At 36.2% G+C, this 14,656-nt stretch overlaps 2 protein-coding genes across 2 annotated transcripts; both read left to right on the top strand.

Annotated features, from left to right (window-relative positions):
• Positions 1 to 8,020: 8,020 nt before the first annotated feature.
• On the top strand, positions 8,021 to 8,923 carry LOC132269763 (fasciclin-like arabinogalactan protein 11). The gene has a single exon (XM_059771012.1). It carries the CDS (start codon positions 8,021 to 8,023, stop codon positions 8,921 to 8,923), a length of 903 nt encoding a protein of 300 aa, XP_059626995.1.
• A 4,278-nt stretch (positions 8,924 to 13,201) lies between these two features.
• LOC132269762 (uncharacterized) lies at positions 13,202 to 13,879 on the top strand. Its single transcript, XM_059771011.1, has one exon. The coding sequence runs from the start codon at positions 13,202 to 13,204 to the stop codon at positions 13,877 to 13,879; it is 678 nt and encodes a 225-aa protein (XP_059626994.1).
• The last annotated feature ends 777 nt before the right edge of the window (positions 13,880 to 14,656 follow it).

Genomic DNA, 14,656 nt, shown 5'->3' with positions numbered 1-14,656 from the left:
GCACACATAATATATATATATATACACACACACACACACACACACGAATGACCTCCACCACTTTCCACGGATCAGCTACCAAATTTTTCTTCCTTTATTTTATCCATCCACCATCATCATATGCATAGCCTCCCCACATACACACACACACACACGCACACATATATAATATGTAACAAAATATTAATTCAATCCATTAAATATATCTTTAGTGGTCCCCTCCAAAAATCACATCCATTTCCATTTTTCTCTTCATTTCGGTACCTTTCTGCCACCATGCAACAAATACATATATATATAATATGTAACAGAAAAAAATATATAATAAAATAAAATAAACTACAAGTCTCCAATTAAAATTAAATACTAAAAATCATGAAATAATTTAAATTAAAATCCTAAAAATTCGGATTATCACATATGGTTTGCTTTGTGATAGCCATTCAATAACTCATGTGCCAATATGATATTATTTGAAATATTCCTCCCTTTAACAAAGGCATTCTGAGAGTGACTAATGAGTGAAGGTAACACCTGGCTCAGTTTGTGTGCTAGCAACTTTGAGATACATTTATAAAGTATATTACAGCATGAAATTGGCCTGAAATCATTTGCCGTGGAAGGATTTGGCTTTTTGGGCACAAGAGCTATATATGAACAACTGATTTCAATAAGTAACCTTCCAATTACAAAAAAAAAAATCCTTGACAGCAGCAGTGATATCATGTCCAATAATAGACCAAGCATGCTTAAAGAAGCATATATTGAACCCATCAAGCCCTGGACTCTTGAAAGGGTGAAATGATATAATACAGTTTTGGATTTCTAAGGCAAAGGGAATAGAAGTCAGAGCAATTAAGAGATGTGTGGGCACAATCTTGGAAATGAGGTTAGAAAAGGAACTCATACCTGGATATTCCAAGTTGCATTGGCCAAGTAATGTCTGAAAATAGTTAATCAGTGCACTTTGAAGCTCCCTGCCTTGTAAAACATTCCCAAGTGGATCCTTAAGTGACTATACCTTCCTCATGTTAGCCTTAAAAGAAAAACACTTCATAGAGTAAGCTGTATTCTGATCCCCTTCCTTGAGCCAATGAATTTGTGCTTTTTGTTTGTAAAACATCTCCTCTGCAAGACAAAGCTCTAAGAATTTGGCTGCCAGCTCTTTTTCATTCATTCTTTATTGGTCATCCACGAGGTTAAGGTCAAGGCATTTTTGGCAGTGGTAAAGCTCCTCTCTACAGGCCTCCACCCTAGTAGATATGGCACCAAAATCATTCCTGTTCAATTGTTTTAGTGGCTGCAAAATGCCCTCAGTTTTTTAATAACACAATACATCTTACTGCCAGTAACTTCCATTTGCCATCCTTGTGCCACAATATCCAAAAACTTGGCATTGAAAGTCCAGAAATTGAAAAATCTAAATAAGATGTTCTACCTAGGGAAGATGCTACCAAGTCTAACCACCATTAGTGAGTGATCAGAGATGTCATGAGGTAAGAAACAACATTCACTTTGAGAGAATTGATTCATCCAAGCATGATTAACAAGAACTCTATCAAGCTTCCTTGATATGTTAGCACATCCATAGCTGCCATTAGACTAAGTGAAGTAAGTACCAGTGAACTTGAGGTCCTCTAATTCATTCATGTGGAGGCATTCCTTGAACTCTTTCATTCCGGTAGTCCACCTCAGTGCATTTCCAAATGATTCATTGACATGTAGAAGCATATTGAAATCCCCTATTATAATCCATGGCATTGTCATGTCCCTTTGCAAATTAATGCTTCTCCATAATGATCTCCTTTCCACAGCAGTGTTGAAGGCATAAACAAAGGAGGCCATACACTTGATTTTGACATCAATGAGTTCAATGGTACAATGGATAACTTGGCTACTTTCAAGGACTAAAACCAATGAGACCTTAACAGGGTTCCGCAAAATCCAAACCCTGCCAATTACAGAGGAACCATAGTTACAAAAAATTGACCAGGATGGAGCAATGACCATATGAACATCCATCACATTCTCAAGAGCAATCTTAGTTTCCAAGAGAGCAACCAAACATAACTTAGAACTTCTAATCAAGTTTTTAACCTCTACTTGCTTGAGGGGAAAGTTCAACCCTTTAATGTTCTAAGCTGCTCAATTCATTGAGAGGTTGAAGAGGTAAGGCTACGCAACCCTCTAAACCCTTTTAGGGTAATTGGATTCCATGTATTGATCACCTTTGCTTTCCCATTCTTCTCCCTCTTGTCAATCTTGGCATGCTTGTTATGCTTTGGCTTTCTAGGCTTGAGAGCCTTGTTCATAACAGGTGAGTATGAGGGATCATGTGAAGATCTAGGTATTTCATCCTCCTCTTCCGAGTCAAACTCTGGTGCATGAGAGGTATTCCCTTTTCCTTAATCATGAGTAGGTGAAATTGAGCAAACACAGTTTAGGTTATTGGACTCAGGGGTTTTATTGTTCATGGCTAAGAGTAGTGGTGGTTTAGGTTTTGTTTTGGGGGTTGTCACTGTCTTGTGGGGGGTTAAATCCACTGCCAAAGTAATGTCCCTTTCTTTCTCGTGTGGAGCTGGACTTAGTTCAGTAGATTGAGCAAAAAACAGCTGAAATCTATTTTGGACTGAGGCAACATTAATAAGAGGTGGATCAACATTACTTATCATGATGTACTGGATGTTTCAATTAAATCAAAATTTTATGAAAAAAAAAATAGATCGATTTAAATATTATTTGAGGGTGCTTTTAAAGTTTTTTTTTTTAACAAAAAATAAAAAAATCGATGTTACTTTACGGGGCAACAAACCTCACAGATAAAAACACATATTAAATGATTCAGGACTTGCTAAGGGGTATTGTGAATATTTAGGTGTATTAACGAGGGATTAGGTAAATCAATTATTAATGATGGACAATATATCTTATAAATAAATTTATTACATAGATAAAATATTATGAGTATTGCTAATTGCAGTCGCGCAAACCACTTTTCACTCACAGTTGCAATTAGGATTGGTTTGTTTTAAATGCATTAATTACTTGAATTTCTATTTGTATGAGACTCCACAAATATTAATTTTTTAGACAAAAATAACCTTTTAAATTATCTAATCTTTCTTCTTCTCTTCTCTTTTAATTGATGATGTGTGCGTATATATGTAACTAGTGTTATGTGAATGGATTCTAAAATATATATATATATATATATATATATATATATATATATATAGATTGGATAATTTCTTAAAAAGAAAAAAATATATATAGATAGGATAATTTTTTCACCTGAGATGGATGGATTTGGAAAAAAATAAAAGGAAGAAGAAGAAGAAAAAAAAGAGCGAGAAAAAAAATCCAAAAAAGAATAAAAAGAAAGGTTTAAAAAAAAAAAAAAAGAGCGAGAAAAGAATCTATACACGTACAAGATGGATTCTTATATATTTCTTCTTACACCTATATTTGAGTGAATGAATTCTTTCCCTTTTTGTTTTTTCCTATATATATATATATATATGTTTCTTTTTGCTTTTATTTTTTATTTTTACAACTATCCTTATTTAAATGGATTTAAAAAAAAAAACGAAAATAAAAGGAAAGGAAATAATTCATTTACCAAAAAAGAAATATATATACGTATATAAAACTAATTTTGTATATATGTTTTTTCAATCTCAGAATCTATCTTGTTCTTTTTTTTTTTCCTCAGAATCCATCTCTTGTGAATAAATTATCCTATCTAACTTCTTTTTCTTTTTTCTTTTTTTTTTTTTTTTTTTTTTTGTTTTTTTTTTTTTTTCCAGCATCCATTCACATCACATTAGTTATTATACACACACACACACACACACACATACGCACATATCCCCAGATGAATCGATTAAAAGAGGAGATAAGAAAAAAATGTTAGATAATTTAAAAGGGTAATTTTAATCTAAAAAAGTAATGTTTGCATTAAAAGTAACCAATCCTAACTGCGACTGTGAATGGACAGTCGCTTGTGCGACAACACTTAGCACTCCTCAAATATTTTTTAAAGAGAATATTTTATTATTTTTTGAGCTTTATTGTTGCTCATAAAAATATGAAGAGCTTTTATGGGATCTTAATAGACGAGGGCATGTTATGTGGCATGAATAAGTTTTTACAGTGTGTTTGACCCATTATAAAAAGGTTTCTTCCTTGTAGTGAGTACCACCACCACCACCACTGTCACCTTCCACCTTGACCACTGTTGCCTTCCACCACTCTTGCCTTCTGACACCACTCTTGCCTTCAACTACTACCACTACCTTCACCACCGGCCACCACCGCTGCCGCCTTCCATGCACCCCACCATTTATTTTTAAAATATTATAAAAGAATGTTATTTTATTAGTTTAAATTATTTGTTATTGAGAGGGATATTTTGAAGAATTCAATTTGCATGTGGATGATCATTCAATTCTTATATGATTTTATATTTGCAACCAAACTATATAATAAGAATAATCATTCTATTCCATTTTCGTGTATTTAACGTAACATATGGATATAATGCGCATCAATGATATGCTTATATAACTTATATCAGTAGGTTAAGAGAATATATACAAAATATCAAAAGAGTTGTTACAGGAAAATAGGACTTGTTGCATGCCATCGACCAAGTATATTTTTGCATACGTTTTACATATGTGTTATGTTAACTTGTTCAAAACACATAAGGGGTTGAATGCCAATTCCAACTCTACATTTTAGAACTAAGATTCCTATCCAGATGTGGATCTAGAGCATTTCCAATGTAAATTATTATTTCTCCATAGTAAAGTTATATTTTAAGAGGAACTATAGTGTCAAAATGTTATATTTTAACAATTATCCTCCAATGGTGCATTTCATCTAAAATGCTATATTTTAGCAATTTTGTTCCAATTGTGCAGACTCTGACCACTACTTTTCTTATTTTAATCAATGCATTATTCTTGCTTTTTCATGTGACTTTCCAGCCCATATCTGCACAAAAATTCAAAAAAAGGCGTAGCATATCAAGTTCGCAACTTATAGCAACCCAGTATATATGAGAAAAGTTATGACAATCTCATATTTTGAGAGACTGTATAGCACACCATTGTAGTGTATCAGAAAACAAAATATCCTATATTTTGAGTTTGAAAGGACATTTGAGAGAGCATTGGACACGCTCTAATCCATGACATATATCGAGGCAAATTTGACCTATATAATCAACACAAATATTATTTTATGCCCATTCATATCAAGTCTAGCCTAAACCTACAGTGGATTTTTTCAATGAATATATCCATATTTTCATATTTTATAATTCAAATTCAAAATCTAAAATCAAATCCATTAAAATAGATTTTATTGGGCACAATAAAAGCTTTGATACCAGTTGTTAGGTTTTGGACCCGAAGATCGGACATCAATTCTTGCTCCATTTTGGCTTCAAATTTTAGATGATAATTCCTAGCGACGATCTTTACACATTTGCTGGTTCAGATATTTCATTTAGCCTTTCTAAGTTCATCTACTTTCTTAATTGTCTTTTGCCCGCATGGTGAGATCTAAACCTTTCTTGTTACGTTTATTATTGAAATCCATCTACTTTGGTGAGTAAATTATTGTGGTGACCTAAAGATAATTTATTATTCATGATTGTAAACCTCTAGTGGTGTCTAGAGAAGAAACTTGTATACCCATTATTGTTACATAGTGAAAACTGAAATTGGACTCCGGTTATCGTGGTTTTTTTTTTTTTCCCTTCGCGAGTTTTTTCCACATACATCGTGGAGTCACTTGTGGATGATATTATTGTTATATATATTCTTGTGCTTAGTTGATTAGAACTCACATCCTATTTTAATCACACAAGGATGGGAAATAGGTTATTGTTGCGAGTTATTTGTTGTGTCATTTTTCCCAACAAGTGATATCAGAGCCAAAGTTCATATTGGGAAGATCGCCTTTAATTATTTGAAGATCCGGAAAACATGAGAGTCTCAACAGGCCATAACGAATTTCAGTTGTAGGCAGATTCAATCAATTAGCTTATTAAATTGATCACGATGGCCAGAAAATCGTGATGGGTGACATGTAATGGAGTTCAAGTAATCAAGGTAGAGCCTTAGGGTTTAACTGATAGAGTAACGCATATATAGCTGGGATCAACAAGATTGAAGTTGTAGAGATCAGAGAAATGTTCAGATTAATGTCGTGGGAAGCGATGACTGGCTTCATAGAATTTGAGGCAATGTGAATATTGTTAAGATTGTGTCTCAAATTTCTATTGTAATTAAGTTTCTTTAGATGTTATATTTTATTAGGTAATTGCTTGTTAGATATATTACGGGCTCTGAAGATTTTAATTTATTTTTTGTCCAACAAATAATAGTGTGTACATTTGAGCTTTATAAATAGATATCTAGATTGAGAGTTAAGACTTATGAGTTGAGAAAGACATAACTGTGGGGAATAATTAACTCCCTCCAATATTTTATATAATTCACCCAACTCTAGGGTTACATCCATAGAGAGAATAAAATATAATGAATCAAGAAAGAAAATATACAACTAGATGTCAAAACACCACTCACTTACTCATCATCTTTTTTGAGACTACATGTATATACTCGAAAATTACATATACTCTTATTTCTCCTCACAACACTTACGTACCCTTAAACCTTTTACATCTTTTCTCTCTAAACCTAAACCCATCTCTATTTATAGAATCTTTAAAACCTAATTCCTTGTTTGACAAGTATTTTCTAACTTACCTAGCTACAAGGAATTATTATATTATTATTCAACTCTAAAATAGCAGGTACAACTTCTTCCTCAAATCTTTAGCTTTTTTCCCAGGCTTTCAAAACTGATTAGGAATCTATTCTCGCATTTAGGCAAACGCAACCCGTTCTGCTTCTTCAACCATTGATCCAACCATTTTTCCTAAGCACAACCTGTTCCACTAAAACGCGACCTATTTCGCTTGTCTATAAATAATACAATTCTCCACCAGAATTTGAGGCATAACTCTAACAATCTCACCTTGGCTCAAAATTCTATTTTTATGTGCTCCTCCATAGCTTTACTTCGAACAAGGATCTTTTCATAACTCTACCTCAATTGAAGATTTCTCCACCTCATACAAAATAGCATGATGAAACTGAGAAACACTCTAACAATAGCCTCATGAGGAAATTGATAAGTAGGAGTTAATGAGTTTGGTAGAGAGTACACTAATGGTGTGAGGAGTCTCGTGAAATGATCTGTGTTGTAAGACTTTAGTATCTATTGTCCTAACTGGAACAAGAATTTATATCCAATATAAGGAAGAGTTAATTACCTAATACAATATAACTCTATAATAAAAACCTTATTACAATAAAAATAATTTTGAGATACACAACAGTGAATTAGATTTCCTGTTACCCCTGCTGTATTTCTATTCATGCCCTAATAGAACTAGCTAAATGTCACATTTAACCTGTGACATATCATAACGATGCATATCACCACCAAAAAAAAAAAAAAATTAATCGTAACCACAAATTTCGTTTTTCTTTTTTAATTGTCATCTTGCCAGTTGCCACCACTCGTGATTGCTGGTAAATAAATAAATAAATGGCATATATAAATTTCAAAATTGGTTGAATAGATCAAACATGCTATTCGACTTATGCATAGATGTAGATTTTGATTGCCACAAAACTTTTCATCCTAAAAATAAGAAGTTGTTAGCACTGATACTTTAATATATCAAATGAAAAAAGCATGCAACCTTGTATGATATCCACCGTACCACATTTGGATGCTAACTGGTTTTCTGCTAAAATGGATGCACTTCACCTAATATTATCCTCCCACTCTCTCTATAAAGCCTCTCAATCTCTCCTTCTCTTTCCCATCTCCAACACAACACACCATTCAAGTCCACCTACTCCTCCATTTAGTTGATCTCTATATATCTAGTATTTCACAGCAACCCTTGAAGGCCACACCAAAAACCAAGAAAATGATGAACCGAATTCTCTTCTCTCTCTCACTTGCACTACTATTCCACTTCCATTTCAGCACAACCCTAGCTCAGTCCCCTGCAGCGTCCCCGACAGTGCTCCCAGTACCTAGTCCAGCATCCCCGGTGGTAGCAGCGTCCCCGGCACATACTGGTCCCCTCACGCCAGGGCCCCCGGCACCGGCCGGTCACCCCAACATCATGAAAATCCTCGAAAAGGATGGCCGCTTTACGCTGTTTCTCCGGCTTCTGAAAAGTACCAGTGTGGGTTCCCAGATCAATGCCCAGCTCAAAGACTCAAACAATGGCCTAACTGTATTTGCACCAACCGATGCCGCGTTTTCGAACCTTAAACAGGGCACTCTCAACTCTCTCACTGGTCAACAACAGATCCAGCTATTGCAGTTTCACATATTGCCTACCTTTCTCACACCAGCACAGTTTCAAACTGCCACCAACCCATTGCGGACACAAGCTGGAGGCAGCGATCCAGGTGAGTTCCCGCTTAACGTGACGACCAACGGCAACCTTGTGAACATGTCCACCGGCGTTATGAGCACTACAATATCTGGCTCAGTCTATACTGCCAACCGTCTTGCCGTGTATCAGGTAGACAATGTGCTTCTTCCTTGGAGCATTTTCGGTACTCCTGTACCAACAGCGGCACCGGCACCGGCACCGGAAAAAGCAAAACGAAAAGCAAAAGCAAAAGCAAAAGCACTGGCATTGGCACCGGCACAGGCACAGGCACCGCTGAAGCCGGCCGAGAAGACGCCACCGGCCGCGAAAAGTCCTCCAACCTCCAGTACTGTTGATATCTCTGGTACAGTTAGCCTCACCACGCATGGAGTAGTGGCGACTGTAGGAGTTGGTATTGTTGCATCATTTCTTTTGCGACAATAGACGGTGATGATTGTGCCAGCTGGACATACTGGGAGTGGTGTTTGAGTCGATCCATTTGTTTATTCCTCCGAATAATTGCAATACGTCCAAGTCTAAAGATTGAACTATGCGATTCAATTTTTATTTTTTATTTTTAATTTCCTTTTGATCTGTAATTTTATTTCATTTGTTTTTGCTGCTACTTTTTATTTCTTTTGTTCTTTTTAAACTTTCATGTAATACATTTTTGCAAGGAATATTTTATTTTTTTAGAGCTTTATTGTTGCCCGTAAAAAACGACCACAATTCATCATCGGTATCTTGAATTTATGTGAAAGTGTATTACCAGTGATGTGGCTACTTCATAGTTAAAAGATCCCATATGTAATTGAAAAACAAAAAATAAAAAAATTCAAAAATCCTAGAACAACTTCTTCTAGATCTCCATGTTCGATAAGTGTAGTAGAGCAACTATCCATTCATCTCATTCATTTCTCAATTAGCTTGCATTGCATACAGTTAGTTTGGAATATATATATATATATATATATATATATATATTACCTTCTGGGAAGGACAAATTTAAATTGAATGAAGATAATATGTGTAAGAAGGTAAATAAATTTGTGGATTTGGGTTGAGAATTTGAGTTTATTGATGGTTTTTTTATAATCTTGGATTAATCATTCATTCCTCTCATAAAAAATTGAACTTATTTGGGTCAAAATATTAGATATAGCTCTTTTACAAAAAAGAAAAAGAAAAAATACTGGATTCAAAACAAGACAAAATTAAGTTTGGAGGAAATGCTTTGGCCTCTAGTCACCGTCCACCATGGTATAACTAGCAGGAAAATATGTGGGAATAAAATTTTTTTATATAAGGTAAGAAAATAAATAGAAAAAATAATTTTTATATGAGGTAACAAATAAAAAGAAAAAATCAAAATAAAATAATGAGTGCTACACATCTTGAATTTTAGTTCGAGATGTGATCTAATGTCCTCTATTTTAATACATATTAGACTTTATTCTTGTATGCATTTGTGTTTCTTATTCTAGCAAATTAAACAAATTGGCAATTGAAGTAAAAGGTAAGAACAAACAATTACACTATGTTTCTCTATCTATTTTGTTTTAATCTACTAAATTTTTTTATATTATATCTTCTCTCATGCACCCTCTCAACTTCTCTATATCTTTGTTGAGTATCTCTTTAAAATTTAACAGTAATAAGAAAATACAAAATCAGATACGATTATAAAAAGTTTTAAGTTAGGTTTAAGTGAATTACTATGTAATTTATGTATTCACGACAAAGAGGTCACTCATTCATCATAAAAAATATTAACTTTTGTTTTAATTATTTGAAGATTTAATAGAAATGGTACGGTTTTCCAAATGAATCATACTAGCAAAATCTAATTCAATTTATTTTTATTTTTTTGTTGAATGGGTAAGCTTATATATAAAAAGAAAAAGTATGTACAAAGCCCAACAGGGACACAACAAGCCTGAGGGACATACTCCAGAGGAAGCAGGAGAATGAACAACAAATATTAACTACCATGTCCATCTATGGGTGCGCATTACCAACCTAGGGAGCATTCTCTAGAGGCACCAACAGAGGATACCAACCATACATTCTCAACCAAAAGAGGATAACAACCATACATACTCAACCAAAATGCATCAAATTGAGATTTGCTTTCATCAAAATCAAAGTAAGAACCATGAATGTCCATTGGCAATTGAACAACCTTGTAAGAAGAGTTGCTGCATGTCCTCCAATGAGCCTAACATCCTTATCTCTTAGCTTGAAAGAAGCAAAACTTGTTGTAATACAGTTCTTAATAAGGTGAATAATGTGATGAGCAGTGGAGAATTTGTTTCTAAACGCCCTTGAATTCCTTTCCTGCATTATGAAGTAAATAGCTGCTGAGAGAAGGAGTTTGTGTGATATGAAGAGGCCATGAATCCAAATGGATGAACACCAACTGATGAGGTTCCTCCAATTGTTTGGCATGATGTAAAAACCTGCAGAGTGCTGTACAAACTCCCATATCACAACACTGAATTTGCATCTGAAGAAAATGCAATCAAATGACTCCCAAGTAGAGAGACAGAGGTAGCAAACATTAATGTAATGCTTATGCAACATTGGTTTGGTATATAATGTAGATAATCTTTCCTTAAGTGCAAGCTAAACAATGTAGTTGTGCTTTGGAATGTGGTGTTTGAACCAAATGATGTATTCCAAGCAAAAAGAAGGGAAAGGGGAGTAAAATATTCCATTTTGAGTCTGTGTGAGAAGTCCTTTGAAGCACTTGGTAGCTAATCAATCTGATCTTGTCCAGCTGATGGTGATGGAATGCTTGGGAGCTGGGAAGTGAAGGATTGTGTTTGGAAGGATTGTGTTTGGAAGAAAGTGACCTGCTATAAAGAAGCTGGGATTACCTACTGATTATTAGAAATTAGGCTATCAACTTTGGCATTGAGCTCTAGTTGATTTGAGATGGGTCCATTTGGCTATCAACTTTAAAGAATTTTCATATCAGTGAGCTCTAGTTGATTTGAGATAGGCCCATTTGGCAACTAATAATCTAACCACGTGATTGTATCAGTCCCAGAACCTACCTTGTGCTTTATAAGCCCTCTTACCATTCCTCTCAATTTGAGCAGTCTTCTCCAAAATCCTGAACTCAATGAAGATGCCTTAACAGTCCATATATTCTTTGGCTAATGAGATACCTAAATGTCCAAGCAACCCATAGGCTATTTTTTATGGAACAAAGTTTCCAAATATGTTTGAAGCTTGAAACTCTATTTGTTAGTTCAAGACAAGGAAATCCTAAACCACCATAAAATTTTGGTCTGCATCTAGCAGACCATGCAACCTTAGCACAACCCATCTTCAAATCTACCCTAGATGAGTAAAAAATTTCTCAAAATTTGACTGATTTGGCCAATAACTTTCAATGGAAGTACAAAAGCTTGAGTCCAGTATGCTTGGATTATGTACAAGATTGATCTTATCAACAAAACTCTGCCTGCATATGATAGAACCTTGAAGTCGATCCACATACCATTTCTGGCTGTTATTCTCTACACTAAGGATTGACAATTAGTAGCACTGAGAATACCAAAGACGGCATGGGCCGGATCTAACCCATATGATGAAGAATGGGCCAGGCAAATCGCCTGGGCCCAAATCAAGCTGTCATGAGACAAGCCCAATGCCGAAGAGTGAAGCTGAAGGCCTGAAAGACGAATGGATCAATGAATACAAAGGCCACGATGATGGGTCTAATGGAGGAAGTTAGTTAGGGATCTTCTAGAACATTGTAAACAATTTATAAATAGAGGAAAATGAAAGAAAAAAGGGGATCGAAAATTTTGAAGTGTAATAAAACTCTGTCAATTTAGAGAGAGAAAAATTTTTGTATCTTCAATGGCGCCGTCCGTGGGAATCGATAAGAATTCATTGATGATTCACTCAGATTGATTTGATCTAGTAGTATAGCGCTTGGAGATGAAGCCTGATCGTTGAAGGCGAAATTAAGATCGGTGAAATTATGACCGGAGAAATTGGCGTTCGATTTACGCAGTTCTAATTTGTGCTTGTTCTGGAGAGCTGTGCAGTCGAAAATCGCTGAAATTGCTGAATTTAGCAAGTTCGACGCCGGAACAATTCAGATCTGGTTAATCACGATCAGAATTTAGCTGCTTTAGACTCCAGATCTAGAGCATCAGCATTGGCAAAACTCAGATCTGATTAGAAATTTGCGGTTGATGACTTTGTTACGATCCGGAATGATGATCAGAGAAGAGAGTTCGAATCCAGTAGAGAATAACCAGCAGATGAAGCTTGATGAACTGATGAACATGATCGAGGCACTGAGAAAAGAAAATGCGGAGTTGAGAGCTGGAATGGAACACCGAGAGGTTCCGGTTGTGCCGCGACTGCCTCCGGTGGGTGAAAGAGGCGTGCGACCTGATGACGCACATCAAGGTGAACAAGAAGGAGATAACTACGTTAATTTCCACCGCGATGAGGTTAGGATGGAGAATTTACCGCCAAATGATCATTGAGCTGAGGATTGAGAAGGATCTGTACATCTCGATCCTCATCGTGAGCATATCAGACGGGACGAAAATACAGCTTTTAATCCGCATCAGAAAAGGCACAACCGCGAACAGGATATGGAGTTTGATTATCACAAGATTAACTCGCCGTGGAAGAAAGAGGTCACTGAGGAAAGGTCGTTTGATCCATCTTATCGGCCTTCAATGGCCACATATGATTATAAGAGTTCGGAAAGAAGATTTACAGATCAAAGAGAATGAGGCCTTCCGTTCGGCAGCACGGACGGTTAATTCGCCGTTTACTGACAAGATCCTGAATGCTCTAAGCCCGAGGAAGTTTTCCATGATTGTTTTCATTTTGTTCGACAGAACAACCGATCCTATTGATCATGTATATCACATTCAGTTGAAGATGGCCCTGAACACAGAGAATGATCCTTTGATGTGCAAATGTTTTCCTATAAGCCTAGCTAGACCGGCGTTCAAATGGTTTAAGAACCTGCCGAGGGGCTCAGTGGACAGCTTCCGTAGTTTGTGTGATCGGTTCATAGGCCAATACTATGGGAATAAGTGCTCGGCAAAAGATATTTCTAGCTTGTTCACCATAAAGCAGCATGACGATGAGCGTCTCCAAGCTTTTCTTACCAGGTTTAACCTAACCAAGAGCATGGTGATAGAGTGCTATCCTTCCACAGCAGTTCAGGCATTCAAGTTAGCTATGACCCGAGGGACACCGTTCCATACCAGTCTGGTGGTGAACACGCCGAAGATAATGGACGAGCTGAATGAGAGAGCAGATGGTTTCGTACACTTGGAAGAGGAAGAAGCAGCTAATGCTAGGAAAACATCTATCATCTCCACGGAAAAGAAGTCTAAAGTGAAGATACGGTAGAAGTAAGTTCCTACGCTGCGTCAGACCTCCTGGAAGGCAGAGAAGAGACCTAGGGAGGATGACTTTATTACTCTACTCAAAGTTACACTGGCAAGGCTATACCAAGAGAACAAAGATAAGTTTTGCCCTCCCTTGCCAATTAGACAACCTCTTGAGCAGAGGGATCAGTCTAAGCATTGTGCTTTTCATAGTGATTTTGGTCATCAGACTAATGAATGCAGGAACTTAAGGAGATAAGTGGAGATGCTGATCGCTAGGGGAGAGTTTACAGGGTATGTTTAAGGACTAGCCAAAGAACAGAATCGACCAATTGAGCAAGTCAAAAGAAATCAAAAGCTGAATCACCATAACACTCAACCCGTTCGGATTATAAATGCTATTCATGGTCAACCTGAACGAGCCGAAGAGTCCGAAGAATTGACCTGAACGCGTCTTCGACAAGCACAAATGAAGAGACGAAATAGGCAGTGTCAATACTCTGCATCAACAAAGCTCAACAACGTCGATAAAGTTTGATAAGACAGACCTGATGCGAGTTCAGATTCCTCATGAGGACCCTTTGGTTGTTAGTTTAATAGTGGCTAAGTGTTTAGTACGGAGAGTGCTAATTGATCCGGGGAGTAGTGCAAATATCATGCCAAGGGTCACTTTTGATCGCCTAAAAATCAATCCAAAGGAGTTGAAGTCTACTGGAAACCCACTGTTGGGGTTTGATGGCAAACGGGTAGAACCGATCCGCACAGTGGAGTTGATGGTCCACGCAGCTAAAAGAAACCT

The sequence above is a fragment of the Cornus florida genome, unplaced genomic scaffold (genome assembly GCF_030987335.1).
Source record: "Cornus florida cultivar Cherokee Brave unplaced genomic scaffold, ASM3098733v1 CherokeeBrave_3.0.0_Hap2_Chr08, whole genome shotgun sequence".
Lineage (NCBI taxonomy): Eukaryota > Viridiplantae > Streptophyta > Magnoliopsida > Cornales > Cornaceae > Cornus > Cornus florida.
Note: the sequence above shows the minus strand (reverse complement) of the source record. Positions and strands in the feature narration are given on the sequence as shown.

Bases quoted from the DNA above. Each gene is read 5' to 3' on its own strand.
- LOC132269763 (XM_059771012.1), top strand. From the start codon at position 8,021: ATGATGAACCGAATTCTCTTCTCTCTCTCACTTGCACTACTATTCCAC.
- LOC132269762 (XM_059771011.1), top strand. From the start codon at position 13,202: ATGATTATAAGAGTTCGGAAAGAAGATTTACAGATCAAAGAGAATGAG.